At 43.2% G+C, this 14,723-nt stretch overlaps 1 protein-coding gene across 1 annotated transcript in view; it reads right to left on the bottom strand.

The window, feature by feature from the left end:
• Positions 1-1,265: 1,265 nt before the first annotated feature.
• Positions 1,266-14,723, bottom strand: part of LOC142250647 (carbonic anhydrase 7-like) — a 30,364-nt gene continuing 16,906 nt past the window's right edge. Inside the window, exons 7-8 of the mRNA XM_075322832.1 lie at positions 9,596-9,750; positions 1,266-1,382 (exon numbers count right to left, since the gene is read on the bottom strand). Of these exons, the coding sequence (XP_075178947.1) occupies positions 1,266-1,382; positions 9,596-9,750 (272 nt within the window). The remainder of the gene's footprint in view (positions 1,383-9,595; positions 9,751-14,723) is intronic.

Raw genomic sequence — 14,723 nt, 5'->3', positions numbered from 1 at the left:
AACACTTCCCACACTTTCCCACTTTATTAAGAAGAAAATAACCACAAGCAGATCTGCAGTAGTATAAGAAATGTTAAACACAAAGGAAAGCTGGCCATACCAAACTGGGTATAGCACCGCGGGATCGCTAAATAGTGATACCCTTTTCCTTGGTTTTGTTCTTCCCTCCTCCGGTGTTTTCAGTGTAAGGCTACTTTCACACCTCCGGTTTTTGCTCTGCGGCACAATACGGCACTTTGCAGGAAAATCGCAACCGGTTTTTTATGCTGCCGGTTGCGTTTTTTCTGCATAGACTTTAATTAGTGCCGCATTGTGCCGCATGGCCTTGCGTTCCATCCGGTTTTTGCCGCATGCGGCAGATTTAGCTGATGCGGCGGCCGGATGGAACGTTGCCTGGCACGTTTTTTCGTGCGGCAAACAAAACCGCAGCGCGCCGCATTCGGTCGATGCGGTGCATTTTTCAATGCATACCTATGGCGGCCGGATGCGGCGCGATGCGGCAAAAACCGCATCCGGCCGCCGCATGCGGTTTATGCCACTGCACATGCTCAGTAGCATGCCGCAAGCGGCAAAAACCGGACGGGCCGCATGGGAAAAACTTATGCAAAGGATGCGGTGTTTTCACCGCATCCGTTGCATAGCTTGCACAGCCAGATTGAGCCGCAGAGCTCAAGCCGGATGTGTGAAAGCAGCCTTAGAAATGTGTTGAAGTCCATGAAACAAACATAAAAACGCAGAAGAATAAAACCAGACACTTTCCCTCGTTCACCACTTTATTCCTAAAATTTTTTTTAAAAAATCCCACCACGTCAAATGCAAATCCGACAGTCTATGGCACCTCATTCTGACACTCCATAGACTTTGTCACCTCTGAAGAGCGGTGACATCAATAACCTTACCGCTCTTCAGATGTTCCAGGTCATGCTGCACTACTGATGACTCTGATGAGCAGTAACATTAGTAATCTCACTACTCTTCGGAGGTGATATTGTTAGCAAAGTCTATTGGAGTGTCAGAAGAAGGCTCCATAGACTTTGTCCGTCAGGTTTGCTTTGGAATACATCGAACCTGCTGGGAATTTTATCTTATATAGCAAGGTATTGTACGGCACTTTATACACTACGATCTGTCCCTATGATGTAAAAGTAGCCAAACTATTTGTAGAAATTCCCCAAAAGTCTTCTAAAATGTTTTATTTTTTCATTTTTTTTTTGTTAAAGCCGCTTTATATAATGGTACAAAACCCTGTATCATTATTATCATCATCAGTATTTGTACACTGTCCTTCCGTTAAGTGGCTGGAAGGGCCTGAAGTTGTTCACCAAACCGATTTGCTCGTCAGCGTCACTTTCTGTACGATACAGCGACGTGATAGCTTCATACTGTAGGAAAAAAGTAGAAAATATTGGATGTTATTTGTTTTACAGCAAAATAATACAGCTCCAAAAATATTACACCTCTTTGTGTATAATCTGATAACGATATTGTTCCTTAGGAGTTTGAGATCCCTATAAATCAGAAAATAAAGGGAATGTGTCACTAGATTCATGCTGCCCGAAACACAGCATAAATCAGTCTGGCTGCGGAATTTCAAAGAAAGCAGTTTAAAAAGCTGGTCACGGACCAAAGGGCGAGACCCGAATAGTCCTGTGCTGCCCCCGGCCTGCTTCTCCCCTCTACAGGTGATCAACAGGTCTCTCCCATGTGTGTACATAGGAAGAGACTGGTCATTGATGGTGAATGGCTGGGAGAGGCCGGCCGAGCCGGGGGCTGTGGCTGACTAGTCTGGTCTCCCCTTAGTCTCCATACGTTTTTTAAATTAGCTTTTCTCTGAAAATGCCACAGTGTGAAGTTAAAGTGGTACTCATATCTCCAAGATCCTATCCTAATATGTAGTAGGTGTATTAATACTAGAAAATACCTCATGTGCAGGGCATTGCAGGAGCTTAGGTATCCATGGTTATAATCACTAGCAACTGTCACTAAGTGGTCGCCTTGGATACCTAAACTACTGTAATGCCCTACACATGAGGTAAGCGACATAGCTAATCAGGAGCCTTATATGTCACTTACCTCATGTGTAGGGCATTACAATAGATTAGGTATGCATGCGTTGAGGAGGGTCTTTCCATCAAATACTTAATTAACCTCTTGACATAGGGGATTGTGGGAAGTATGTCCAATGAAAATCGATTCTCGATACATAAGTCAGTCTTCAGACATACACAAGGCAAGATGGCCCCCGATGACGTCATACACCTGCCTATCAGCATCACCGCAGGTCCGCCCCAATTACATCATAGACCCGCTCATCAGCATCACCGCAGGTCCGCCCCGATGACATCATAGACCCGCTCATCAGCATCACCGCAGGTCCGCCTCCAATGAAAATCGATTCTCGATACATAAGTCAGTTTTCAGACACACACAATGCAAGATGGCCCCCGATGACGTCATACACCTGCCTATCAGCATCACCGCAGGTCCGCCCTGATGACATCATAGACCCGCTCATCAGCATCACCGCAGGTCCGCCCCGATGACATCATAGACCCGCTCATCAGCATCACCACAGGTCCGCCTCCAATGAAAATCGATTCTCGATACATAAGTCAGTTTTCAGACACACACAAGGCAAGATGGCCCCCGATGACGTCATAGACCCGCACATCAGCATCACCGCAGATCTGTCCCGATGTCATCATAGACCCGCATATCAGCATCACCAGAGATCTACCCATTGGTTAACCCATGGACTGTCCCACTGACAAATGGGCAAATCCGAACATGCCTAGGCTACACCCCTAGCCTATATATGATGCAGCATGAATAATAAATCGCTCTCTTGGTGCCATTTACTCTGATCAAGAAGAGATTTCACATCTGACTCTGTCCGGTGTTAACTCTTTTAAGCATGCACTTGATCTACACTAATTAGGTCAGGAGCAGGCAACTCATGAACCTTTGTAAGAGTTCACCCTAACACATGGCGACTGTGACGACATGGACTCTCATAGGTTAAAGTTTCTTAACATTCAGCCAGACGTATTGTTCTGTTGTGTATTAACTCATGTTTGCTTAGCTATTGTTTCTCCAGACCCTTCCAGTAATCAATGTAATGTAGTTGTGTATTGCTAATGTAAGTACCTTAGTAGTCATTATCTAGTCTGTGCATTCCAGACTACATGTATACCCTCAGTCTTTCTGTGGACATCATTTGGATGAACATTATCCATGCAGCTTGAGATTCATCCAATGGGAGAGGCGATCTTGTCCAACCAATCGATGAGGACGCAGTGTGTCCAGAGGGAGGGCTGTGGCTATAAGAGAGGACTTCTTTAAGCCACCAGGGTTGATGAAGGTTGTTGGATGCTGATGGATCCAGTCTAAGCTCTTAGGAGCTGACTAGAGGATCAGGATATCTTGTGGCTTCAATCTAGGGACTCCGGTTCCGGTTGGAGACCATATCCACAGTCTAGGGTTTTCGATCCCGGCTGCCAGGATTATATCATCATACCAGGACTACCGAAGGAGGACACTCAGGTTGGGACAATCCGGTCACCTGGCTACAGACTTTGCAGACCTCACACAGCTTCCTAAATCTGGCGCTATTCCTTTCTCGTCGGGTGCCCGCCGAAAGCGGGGTGCTGCTGTATTGGAGTAAGCAGCCCTGGAACCTCTGAGGCATGGACATTCTAAATCCCTGGTGAGCCAGCGGAAGGGTGAGACTCTGTTGCCTGTTACATTTGTGTTTTGCTGGTTATGTGTTATGTGCCGTTAATTGTTTGGGGATCCAATAAAGTCTAATTATTGTGGTTCCCTCACCCTGTGTTGTCTGAGTAGTGTTACGCCCACGGTTAAGGAGGCTGGCGTTCAGTTGGGATGAGCCCTGAGCCACGCTGTCTTTCTACAGGCGGCGGGTTTTAGTGGACGAGAGCACCCACTGAGCCCCGTGTCTCCACAGCGACCACTCAGTGACAGTTGCTAGTGATCATAACCATGGATAAAGGCTATTCTAATGCCCTGCACATGAGGTAAGTGACATAGCTAATCAGGAGCCCTATATGTCACTTACCTCATGTATAGGGCATTACAGTAGCTTAGTTATCCATGGCGACCACTCAGTGACAGTTGCTAGTGATCTTAACCATAGATACCTAGGCTACTGTACTGCCCTCCAGATGAGGTAAGCGACATAGCCAATCAGGAGAACTATATGTCGCTTACCTCATTTGTAGGGCATTACAGTAGCTTAGATATCCATGGTGACCACTCAGTTACAGTTGCTAGTGATCATAAACATGGATAAAGTGGATAAAGGCTACTGTAATGGCCTGCACATGAGTTAAGTGACATAGCTAATCAGGAGAACTATACTACATTAATCGGATGTATTTGCAAACATTATTACACCTACTTAATATAGGGATAGGCTATTAGAGATGGGAACACCACTTTAACCAATCCTACTCATGGTTCGGGCAGCATGAATCTAGTCATTATAGAGAGGGGGGAGCCAGCACTGCCTATGAATGGCATGCAACAAATAAAATCTATTGGGATTTGCCGTGACGTGGCAGGGGTGGCTCAAATGATTGATCAATTTTTTGCTAAAAATCTCATTTTGCGTTATTATACATTAGGAATGAATTTGTGAATTTTACACTTTTTATTTGTTGCATGCCATTCATAGGCAGTGCTGGCTTTCCCCTCTCTATAAGCATGAATCTAGTGACTGGTTCCCTTTAATATCATGGTGCGTTTTGCTTCACATATTAAAGATGGCGGGGGGGAAACAAGCAGCTAATAATCAATTACAGTAATTAGAAACTGTCAGCACAATATGACTGTTCAAACCAAGCACAGAACCTTCAAAAGGACATAGCCATCATATAAATTGTACCTTTAGTGACCAAATCCATTAGTAGTATGTTTGAATCAAGAACATTTTCTGGCAAATGCACCAAATTACTTTGTTCATGCCAAGTGTGCACTAACCATTCAGTGCGCCTACTTACCAATTTAAAATGCACTGAACTGATTGACCATACCTCAGGTGTATCATTTAAAGGGGAAGTTCCTTTTGGGCAATACTTTTCCGGTAATGCAATATGGAAATAAGAGGGAAATCCCTAGATATACACAACTATCTACAGTGCCTTGCAAAAGTATTCGGCCCCCTTGAATTTTTCAACCTCTTCTGTTCTCTGTTCTCTGTTCTCTTCTGTTATTATAAAACTAAAGAAGAAAACGACCGGGTCCCTCTTGTAGTCACCTACAATCCACATCTGGAGGTGTTTAGAGGAGCTGCACGGAAACTACAACCATTACTGCAAAAAGATGCCCGGTTAAAATCTATTTTTCCAGGCCCCCCACTTCTGTGTTTTAGACAGCCCCCAAATCTAAGAAGCATCATTGTCAGAAGCTCCCTGTCCTCTCCAACAACAACAGGAACATTTCCCTGCAACCAGAAAAAATGTAAGACCTGTCCATTAATATTGACAACGGACAAGATAAAGATTCCCAGATCACATCAGGACTACAAGATCCCAGGTACCTTCAGCTGCATCACAACCAATGTGGTGTACTTAATTATATGTACCAAGTGTCCAACTGGGGGTCTGTATGTAGGGTTGACCGGACAACAGCTCAGGACAAGGATGAATTCTCACCGCCACACAATTAGAGAAAAAAGGATGGATCTACCTGTGGCCAAACATTTTTGTAACTCAGACCACAGCATCATGGACATGAAATTGCTGGTATTGAAAGGAAACTTCAAGTCCCAGAGAGACAGGAGACTATGGGAGTACAAACTTATGATGACCTTTGACACATTCAGAGAAGGAATGAATGTGTCTCATGGATTCATGTCTTTTTACATCAATTAGGAGATGTGCTCCTCTGACCATCCGAGCGTGTCACAGCCCTGGACCAGACCCTTATCAAAGGACAATAAAACTTTCACACTGAACTGCAGCAAAATTTATGGCCACAACAGTTTGCCCCCCTGCCATAGAGATAGTTCTGTTTTATATAACTGTTTGGTTTTTTTTTTTTTTGGTTTTTTTTTTACTGCACTATTCTAAGTCCTGTTGTGTATAAATATATGACTCTTCAGATTTTGTGTTATACCATGCCTGATGAAGAGACCTGAGTAGTCTCGAAAGCTTGCAATTATTACCATCTTTTCAGTTAGCCATTAAAAGGTATCAACCACTGAGGACTCTCAGTTCTTTTAAACAATTTTTTTATCTCTACTGGCTAACACGGTACAAAGATATATTTTACTTGTATCAACCTCTTCCCACATTTCAGGCTTCAAACAGAAAGATAAAAATGTTAATGTTCTGGTGAAGAATCAACAAGTGGGACACAATTGTGAAGCTGAACAAAATTTATTGCTTATTTTAAATTTTTGTAAAAAATAAAAAACTGAAAATTGGTGCGTGCAATATTATTCATCCCCTTTAAGTTACCGTAATACTTTGTAACGTCACCTTTTGCTGTGATTACAGCTGCAGTCGCTTGGGGTATGTGTCTATCAGTTTTGCACATCGAGAGACTGAAATTCTCGCCCATTTCTCCTTTGTAAACAGCTGGAGCTGAGTGAGGTTGGATGGAGGCGTTTGTGATCAGCAGTTTTCAGCTCTTTCCACAGATTCTCGATTGGGTTCAGGTCTGGACTGTGACTTTGCCATTCTAACACCTGGATACGTTTATTTGTGAACCATTCCATTGTAGATTTTGCTTTATGTTTGGGATCATTGTCTTGTTGGAAGACAAATCTCCGTCCCAGTCTCAGGTCTTTTTCAGACTCCAACAGGTTTTCTTCAAGAATGGTCCTGTATTTGGCTCCATCCATCTTCACATCAATTTTAAGCATCTTCACTGTCCCTGCTGAAGAAAAGCAGGCCCAAACCATGATGCTGCCACCACCATGTTTGACAGTGGGGATGGTGTGTTCAGGGTGATGAGCTGTGTTTCTTTTACGCCAAACATATTGTTTGGCATTGTGCCCAAAAAGTTCGATTTTGGTTTCATCTGACCAGAGCACCTTCTTCCACATGTTTGGTGTCTCTCAGGTGGCTTGTAGCAAACTTTAAATGACACTTTTTATGGATATCTTTGAGAAATGGCTTTCTCCTTGCCACTCTTCCATAAAGGCCAGATTTGTGCAGTGTATGACTGATTGTTGTCCTATGGACAGACTCTCCCACCTCAGCTGTAGATCTCTGCAGTTCATCCAGAGTGGTCATGGGCCTTTTGGTTGTATCTCTGATCAGTCTTCTCCTTGTTTGAGATGAAAGTTTGAATGGACGGGTCTTGGTAGATTTGCAGTGGTATGATACTCCTTCCATTTCAATATGATCGTTTGCACAGTGCTTCTTGGGATGTTTAAAGTTTTGGAAATCTTTTTGCAACCAAATCCGGCTTTAAACTTCTCCACAACAGTATGGCCCTTCCTGATCTGTACTTATACTATCTGGCCGGACAATTGAAATATTTGGGACAATGGACACTTCCTGGGGTTAGGGGTTCTCCGGAGGGTCTCCTGGCAGAGTTCACGGGTGTGGATCTCCTATGGCCATTGTTGACGGACCACAAGAGGGCTCCTGAGGGTCGGGTCCTTCCAATACACAAACTGGGGGCCAGGGTCTGGAAAGAGGCTAAAGCCATTTTCGGTTTTCATGATGTGCCAACTGAGATACCCTTATGGGATAACCTGGACCTTCCACACTTTTGTGGACTGCCGGGGTTTGGCGAATGGAGGAATCGAGGAATAGTCTCCCTGGGATCACTGGTCCGGGATGGTGAACTCCGCCCCTTTGCACAACTGCCTGCAGAATTCGATTTGCCGGAATCTCATGGGTTTCAGTATCTCCAGATTAGGCACACCTTTCGGGCTCAGTTCTCTGGTCGTGGGATTAGATTCTCTTCCTTTCCAGTCATTGGAATTATCAGATCACAGGGCCCTGGAGGCCTTATTTCCAAATTGTACTCCTCCCTTATCCGGGCCAAGGCCATGAACAGTCCTCTTTCTGTCCGGGAGAGGTGGAGTGTCAGGATCCCTGAAATTGATGATGTAGTGTGGGACGACATTGTCGAATCCCACACGCTGGTCTCTCCTGCAGTCAATAACAGACTGATTCAGTTATACATCATACACCAAAGTTATATTACTCCTCAGAGACTGAACAAGATGAAAAAGGCGAATAAGTTGGTGGGGGTGGGTTGTCCGAGATGCGGGATAGACGGTGCTGATTTCTGGCACATGATATGGGATTGCCGGGTCATTCTCTCCTATTGGAGTGAGGTTGTAACGACTCTTTCCGCCATACTTCAAAAACCGGTTGCTATGTGCCCAATCCTGTGTCTATTTGGGGTGGTGGATGTACGCTCCTGGTCCCAAAATGAAAATTTTCTAATAAAAAAGGTATTATTTTTGGCCCGGAAGGGCATTATACTAAACTGGATGAGCATTCACCCTCCAACTAGAGCCTCATGGATTGCATTGGTAAATGCTATAATTCCGTCAGAACACTATGTTTATAAGATAAGAGGTTCTTTAAATAAATTCGACAAAATATGGGGTAGATGGATGGGTTCGCCCTTGACCGGAGGATCACCCGGCTCCCTAGCTGATAGCCTACAGTCGGTACTAGCGTGATAATAACTAATGATGCTTCGATGGGTGCAAAGGAGAAATACGTGATTTATGATATACTGTATTGGAGATATAACGAGATCTCTGTAATCTGGGTTGCGCTTCTCTTATTGGCATGGGCTTTTTGCCTCAGAATGGATGTTTCGCGAACTGACACCTCTGCAATGATTAATGTGCTAAGGCCAGATTGAAAGTAATAGTTGTTTATTTAATTGTTGCTGCTTTACTACCCTGCTTATCAAACAGTATACGTGTATTCTTGTAAAGTACAAATTGCTGACTCATCCTATAATGTAATGTCTTACTTAACCTTCAATAAAACGAGTTTAAAAAAAAAAAAAAAAAAAAAAAAACTTCTCCACAACAGTATCACGGACCTGCCTGTTGTGTTCCTTGATCTTCATGATGCTCTCTGCGCTTTAAACAGAACCCTGAGACGATCACAGAGCAGGTGCATTTATACGGAGACTTGATTACACACAGGTGGCTTATATTTATCATCATCAGTCATTTAGGACAACATTGGATCATTCAGAGATCCTCAATGATCTTCTGGAGTGAGTTTGCTGCACTGAAAGTAAAGGGGATGAATAATATTGCACACCCCAATTTTCAGTTATTTATTTTTTACAAAAATTTAAAATAAGCAATACATTTTGTCCAACTTCACAATTGTGTCCCACTTGTTGATTCTTCACCATAACATTAACATTTTTTTATCGTTATGTTTGAAGCCTGAAATGTGGGAAAAGGTTGAAAAATTCAATGGGGCCGAATACTTTCGTAAGGCACTGTATTAGCAAGGACTACCATACCTTGACGACTTGGCATGTCTGTATATTACACAAAAGCATTGATGTCAGTGGCAATCATTTCATACAATAACATTTGAAGAGATAGATAATCTAGTGGTACGTGCAACTTTACCTGAGCCTGGCTGAGCTGTGCCGGGGTGCGGATTACATGCCAGGAGACATTCTCCGAACATGGAGGGGTGGTGAGGGACCCCTGGTACTTATAATAGCTCACCACACTGCGAGGTATCATTTCCCTTAAATCGATGGCTAATGTGGTCGACTGTCCTAGAAAAGAAGAAAATTCAAAGCAATTATATAATTACGAGAATAGGATTCTTAAGGAACTTATCACGCTGTATATGCATTCTTGTATACAGGCAGCATGTTATAGAGCAGGAGGAGCTGAGCAGCTAGATATTATTATTTTTTTTTTCAAAAAACTATATAACATGTATTTCTTTAGTTTAGATCCCTGACTTTCTATGTTCAGGAGTCCAGTGCGTGGTCTTACTTAATGATTGACAGTTATCTGGACTCCTACATGTAGAAAGTTAAAAGGGAATTTGTCAGCAGGTTTTTGGTATCTCATCTAAGAGCAGCATGATGTGGGCAAAGAGATCCTGAATCCAATGATGTATCACTTAGATTACTTGATGCAGCCATTCTGCCACAATCAGAATTTTTAAATTTAGCCATGTAGCAGAGCTGAGAGAGCTGTCCCCGCCCACACCAGGCTCTCAATAGACATTGTACATTGGCAGTGAGGTGTCAATTACAAGTGGGAACATGTCACAATGTGACTGCAGGACAGCGAGGGCCAGGGGGCTCCTATACTGTGCGTCACGTTAGGGGACCGTAAGGTTATCCATAACGTCAGGGTTACCCCTAATGGTGGAGATACCTGAGAGGGAGGGGAGGGAAGAAGTAACAGATTAAGGCAGACAAAGGAAAACCAAAACTCAGGCACATTGCAAACTCACAGGAACAAAACAGTAAGAGATTAAGAAGAAAAGTAAGAGAAGGAAGGCATCAACAAAAGGACAAAGGGCTAACACCACAACCGGTCATAGCAATAATGCACAAAAAACACTAGTGAGTCTGAATCACAATACTACACTAGTATAGATAAACTATAGCTGGCATTAATGGAATACTCCAGCCAGCATATATAGGAGAGGAGCGAACTTGATTGGCTCCCCCACAACATGTGATCAAAGAGACTAACAAACAGCCCAACAGAGATTAACTCTTGCTAGCCTGCCTAAGCCTATCAGGCAGAGTGCCAAAATCTGTAGTCTCCACAGATCCTGACACCACCACGACAGTCGGTGATGCCTGCAAAAATTTCCTTGTGACAACGTGACATTGTGGTCCAAGCAATGATAAGTCCTGCTGCTTAAAAAACAAACAAACAAAGAAAAAAAAAAAGAAAACAGTTCGGACATTGACAAGACAGGCATCCCTGAATTCTCTGTGTTAACCCTTGCAGCATGCTGTCTTAAGCTTACATAGCAAAAACCTGCTGGCGGATTGCCACTAAGAGATGAAAGTGAATAATATTCAATTGATATTGAATCTTTTTCCTCTACACTATATAAATCAATCTGCTCAAGTCCTCCTGCTCCATAACGCTCATATTCAGAGGGAGGTTTTGGGAAACGCTTAGGGGAATTTTTTGTGATAAAATCCCCCAAAAGCCATTAATTTTTAATGTGCATACATACTAAATGTCTCACACTCTTCTCACTTTTCCCATCACTGACAAACCCCAGTCCTATGAGCTATGAGGGTGATCTGCATGTGGCATTATACACGGGGCTGCTGATAAGTCTTTGGCTTTGTGATCTTTTTTTGTTTCTATGGTAACAAATGTTACTTCACATGAAAGCCTTATGTGTCTAATATATGTTTTCAAAATTTTGTGTTTGTTGCTTATGGCAATAGTGTTCTACGCACGCGGGAAAACAAAATGGCGGAGTCTAATGCGATATTCACAGCAACTGAGAGCAGAGGAGCGATAAAATTCTTGTTTCTGCAAGGAAAATCCACAAAGGATATTCATGGTGATATGTCGCAAACATTGGGGGATCAATGCCCTTCATATTCACAGTTAAGAACTGGGTTGCCAAATTTAAAATGGGCCACTTAAGCACCAATGATGAGGAACGTCCTGGATGCCCGAGAGTGGTGGTTGTTCCGGAGATCGTCGATGCTGTGCACAACCTCATACTGTAGAATCCACGAATTTCAGCTAAAGCAATAGCAGACATCATGGGGATTTCCCGTGAACGTGTTTGTGTCATTATCCATGAACATTTGGACATGAGGAAGCGATCTGCAAAGTGGGTCCCCAAATGTTTGACAACAGATCAGAGAAGCAGCGAGTGAAAACTTCCCGGTCCATTTGTCAGTGTTTCCGGACTGATAAGAACTTCCTGGATCGATCGGTCACTATGGATGAGACCTGGATTTATTTGTATGACCCCGAAAACAAGAATCAGTCAAACGAGTGTAGGCACAGTGGTTCTCCTCGTCCAAAGAAGCTCAGAGTTAAAAAAATCAGCCACTAAGGGGATGGTGTCTGTGCTCTGGGATAAGGAGGGCGTGCTGCTAGTGGACTACCTTCAAGAGGGTTCCACCATCAATGGAAGGTATTACATTAAACTTCTGGCCTAATTGAAGGCAGCTCTGAAAGGCCAAAAGGCGCGGCACGCTGTCCAAAGGAATCTTGTTCCTGCACAAGCAACCACGGCAAAACTGGCAGAGCTGGGCTTCCAGCTGTTTAACCACCCACCTTATTCACCAGATCTAGCTCCCTCCGACTATCATCTGTTTCCAAACCTGAAGAAACACCTCAAGGGTACCAAATTTCACACCATTTCTGATGCCATGGCTGCTACGGATGCCTGGTTTGAGGCACAAACTAAATCCTTCTTTTTACTAGGCTTACAGAACTTGGAATACCGATGTAAGAAGTGTGCTGACATCAGTGGAGAGTATGTGGAATAAATGTAGAGTTTCATCATCCTATCTCGTTTCTTTCTGGGTAAAGCCAAAGACTTATCAGCAACCCCTCGTATATTGTATGCCAGAGCAACTTCTCAGGCATCTACAGTTAGGTCCAGAAATATTTGGACAGTGACACAATTTTCGCGAGTTGGGCTCTGCATGCCACCACATTGGATTTGAAATGAAACCTCTACAACAGAATTCAAGTGCAGATTGTAACGTTTAATTTGAAGGTTTGAACAAAAATATCTGATAGAAATTGTAGGAATTGTACACATTTCTTTACAAACACTCCACATTTTAGGAGGTCAAAAGTAATTGGACAAATAAACCAAACCCAAACAAAATATTTTTATTTTCAATATTTTGTTGCGAATCCTTTGGAGGCAATCACTGCCTTAAGTCTGGAACCCATGGACATCACCAAACGCTGGGTTTCCTCCTTCTTAATGCTTTGCCAGGCCTTTACAGCCGCAGCCTTCAGGTCTTGCTTGTTTGTGAGTCTTTCCGTCTTAAGTCTGGATTTGAGCAAGTGAAATGCATGCTCAATTGGGTTAAGATCTGGTGATTGACTTGGCCATTACATAATGTTCCACTTTTTTGCACTCATGAACTCTTGGGTAGCTTTGGCTGTATGCTTAGGGTCATTGTCCATCTGTACTATGAAGCGCCGTCCGATCAACTTTGCGGCATTTGGCTGAATCTGGACTAAAAGTATATCCCGGTACACTTCAGAATTCATCCGGCTACTCTTGTCTGCTGTTATGTCATCAATAAACACAAGTGACCTAGTGCCATTGAAAGCCATGCATGCCCATGCCATCACGTTGCCTCCACCATGTTTTACAGAGGATGTGGTGTGCCTTGGATCATGTGCCGTTCCCTTTCTTCTCCAAACTTTTTTCTTCCCATCATTCTGGTACAGGTTGATCTTTGTCTCATCTGTCCTTAGAATACTTTTCCAGAACTGAGCTGGCTTCATGAGGTGTTTTTCAGCAAATTTAACTCTGGCCTGTCTATTTTTGGAATTGATGAATGGTTTGCATCTAGATGTGAACCCTTTGTATTTACTTTCATGGAGTCTTCTCTTTACTGTTGACTTAGAGACAGATAAACCTACATCACTGAGAGTGTTCTGGACTTCAGTTGATGTTATGAACGGGTTCTTCTTCACCAAAGAAAGTATGCGGCGATCATCCACCACTGTTGTCATCCGTGGACGCCCAGGCCTTTTTGAGTTCCCAAGCTCACCAGTCAATTCCTTTTTTCTCAGAATGTACCCGACTGTTGATTTTGCTACTCCAAGCATGTCTGCTATCTCTCTGATGGATTTTTTCTTTTTTTTCAGCCTCAGGATGTTCTGCTTCACCTCAATTGAGAGTTCCTTAGACCGCATGTTGTCTGGTCACAGCAACAGCTTCCAAATGCAAAACCACACACCTGTAATCAACCCCAGACCTTTTAACTACTTCATTGATTACAGGTTAACGAGGGAGACGCCTTCAGAGTTAATTGCAGCCCTTAGAGTCCCTTGTCCAATTACTTTTGGTCCCTTGAAAAAGAGGAGGCTATGCATTACAGAGCTATGATTCCTAAACCCTTTCTCCGATTTGGATGTGAAAACTCTCATATTGCAGCTGGGAGTGTGCACTTTCAGCCCATATTATATATATAATTGTATTTCTGAACATGTTTTTGTAAACAGCTAAAATAACAAAACTTGTGTCACTGTCCAAATATTTCTGGCCCTGACTGTATGTAATATAAAAACTGTCGTATCCACAAGATTGGGATAAATATAAAAATAGAGCAGTTTTCCATACAATATTAAAGAGTCTGGCCTCCTTGGAAGACCCTCTTCTCCCTAGTCACCCTATGTTGCCTATATGCTGTAATATGGGGGATTGCCTTCATGGGAATGCTTTTAAATTGGGTGAAACTATTTGGAACAGAATATTCCAGATCCAGAAACAATGCTTTATCTGAGTTCCTATTGCTTAAAAATTAAGAGGGATAGGCCAGTTAAAACAAGTTCTATCTGCAGAATAGGTGATAACTTGATGATTAGTGGGGTTCAAACACTGGGACCCGCATTTATCAGCAAAATAGGGAACTTTCATCCCTGACGCTTCATTCTTGCAGTGCACATGTGCAACCTGTGCTGCATTCATTCTCTATCCATCTGCAGAGCTTTCTAGGAGCTCCAGGAATGGAGTGGAAGTTGGGCGTCCAACCTGCTGCACTGTCCT

Source organism: Anomaloglossus baeobatrachus, chromosome 9 (assembly GCF_048569485.1).
Source record: "Anomaloglossus baeobatrachus isolate aAnoBae1 chromosome 9, aAnoBae1.hap1, whole genome shotgun sequence".
NCBI classification, from domain to species: domain Eukaryota; kingdom Metazoa; phylum Chordata; class Amphibia; order Anura; family Aromobatidae; genus Anomaloglossus; species Anomaloglossus baeobatrachus.
Note: the sequence above shows the minus strand (reverse complement) of the source record. Positions and strands in the feature narration are given on the sequence as shown.